The sequence below is a fragment of the Cyprinodon variegatus genome, unplaced genomic scaffold (assembly GCF_000732505.1).
Source record: "Cyprinodon variegatus isolate N-32 unplaced genomic scaffold, C_variegatus-1.0 Scaffold606, whole genome shotgun sequence".
NCBI classification, from domain to species: domain Eukaryota; kingdom Metazoa; phylum Chordata; class Actinopteri; order Cyprinodontiformes; family Cyprinodontidae; genus Cyprinodon; species Cyprinodon variegatus.
Genome location: NW_015151059.1, coordinates 506,263 through 507,888, shown reverse-complemented (window position 1 = coordinate 507,888; position 1,626 = coordinate 506,263). Strand labels below are relative to the sequence as shown.

The window sequence follows — 1,626 nt, the reverse complement described above, 5'->3', positions numbered from 1 at the left end:
CGCCATAGACCTCCATTATTTGAATGTCAGCAGACAGCAAGAAGCCTCCCAGATCTCCAGATGCATTTGAGATATCAAAAAAGTACTCCAGAGTTTTGTTCAGCATGGGGGTGAGTAGAAAATGAAGGCTAATCATGTTTTGGGTGTACTATTCCTTTAAACAGGTAAATCTTGTCTTAAAAAAAAGTCAAACTGATTTGTCAAGTTTGGGAAGATGCAGTTCAGTTCACTGTCTGCACTGCAAAAACCAAATAGAAACAAGCTAAAGTTTCTTAAACTAACTGTATTTATCCTTAATCTGAGCAGGTAAATAAGATGATCCACCAACGGAAGGAGTGCTTTTACTCTTTAAATAAGATAATTAGATATTAACTTGAAATAAGAAGACAATACAATGATTTGTTTTTCTTGTACTTTGGGTTTTTTCTCTAAATCTGCATTATTTGCTGCAAACCTGGCTAATGTCCTTTGCTTCTTTCAGCAGAGCATGGACGCCCTAAACCCCAACGACCTGGAGTACTGGATGGAAGACATCCACCCTGCAGGATATGACGCGCTGCTACGAAGGAAGGAGGCAGAGTTTAGGAGGGCTAAGGTCTGTAAAATTGGAGCTCTGATTGCAGCTGCAACCTGCACAGTCATCCTGGTGGTTGTTGTTCCCATTTGCACCATGAAATCCTGAGTAGATTGGCTCCTGCATTTTCAGACCTTCCCTCTATCAGGAACATTTAGCACCTGTCAGACCTGCTGAACTGTTCATTTTTTTGGTGCAGTACTAACTTACTCCAGTGACTATATTGAAACATGACAAAAGACAATGTATATCTTCAGCAAGTATGTTCTATGTACTGTATTTCTATCTAAATAATATTTAAGCCTCCTATAATAAAGTGATAGAATCTATGTAAAAGATTCAGTTGAATTTATAGGTTTAAACAAAGTTTGATTAGAAAGGAGAAATTTAATATCTCACCTAAAATGATCAAGAAAATAAATGATTCTAGATGATATAATTCATGAAACAGCTTTAATAAGAAGTTTAAAATGTGTCTTTTAATGCTGGCATGACGAGCCTGAAATGGTTGAATGTAATATTTAAAAGCTGAACTGGGCGTTTTTTTTCCAACACTTTTTTTTTATCACATCCTTATGTCCAACAGGCCTGACTGCTCCCTTCAGTCAGATCTGCTGCCTTTCATCTGTGCTCATAAGCCTCCTTTATATTTTGGTTTACTTTTTTTTTTTTCTTGTTGCACGTAAAATTTGTATACAATTTATTTATTCAATAAATTATTTAAATTAAATACACAGCCATTTGGGTTGAAATGTGTGATTGTTTAACTTACTTCCACCTTTTCATCCTGGAAAGAGGAAAGTTTCTCAGAAAGTTATGGAGCTGGAGAGACTAAACAGAAACAACAACAAAAAACTGCAATCTTTCATAAAACGTGTAAAGTCTAAGTCAGGGTCATTAAAGTTCCTGTAGAAACGTTTCTATAGGCTCCCAACATCATTGAACAGCTGTTTTTAAAAGATAAACCTTTTCTAATCAACATCAGTTAAAGCTCATAAATCCCCAGGAAATGATGTGAACAGTTTCCATCAGTAAATTCACCAAAACAGTGA

The 1,626-nt window shown here is 35.9% G+C and overlaps 1 protein-coding gene across 2 annotated transcripts in view; it reads left to right on the top strand.

The window, feature by feature from the left end:
* The window catches only part of kiaa1024 (KIAA1024 ortholog), a 22,833-nt gene extending 21,869 nt beyond the window's left edge, over positions 1–964 (top strand). Inside the window, exon 4 of one of the 2 annotated variants that reach the window (XM_015392775.1) lies at positions 485–964. In XM_015392775.1, coding sequence (XP_015248261.1) covers positions 485–682 — 198 coding nt within the window. In that variant the 3' untranslated portion in view covers positions 683–964. Of the gene's footprint in view, positions 1–481 lie in introns of both variants that reach the window. The other variant, XM_015392774.1, reaches the window with a different exon arrangement.
* The last annotated feature ends 662 nt before the right edge of the window (positions 965–1,626 follow it).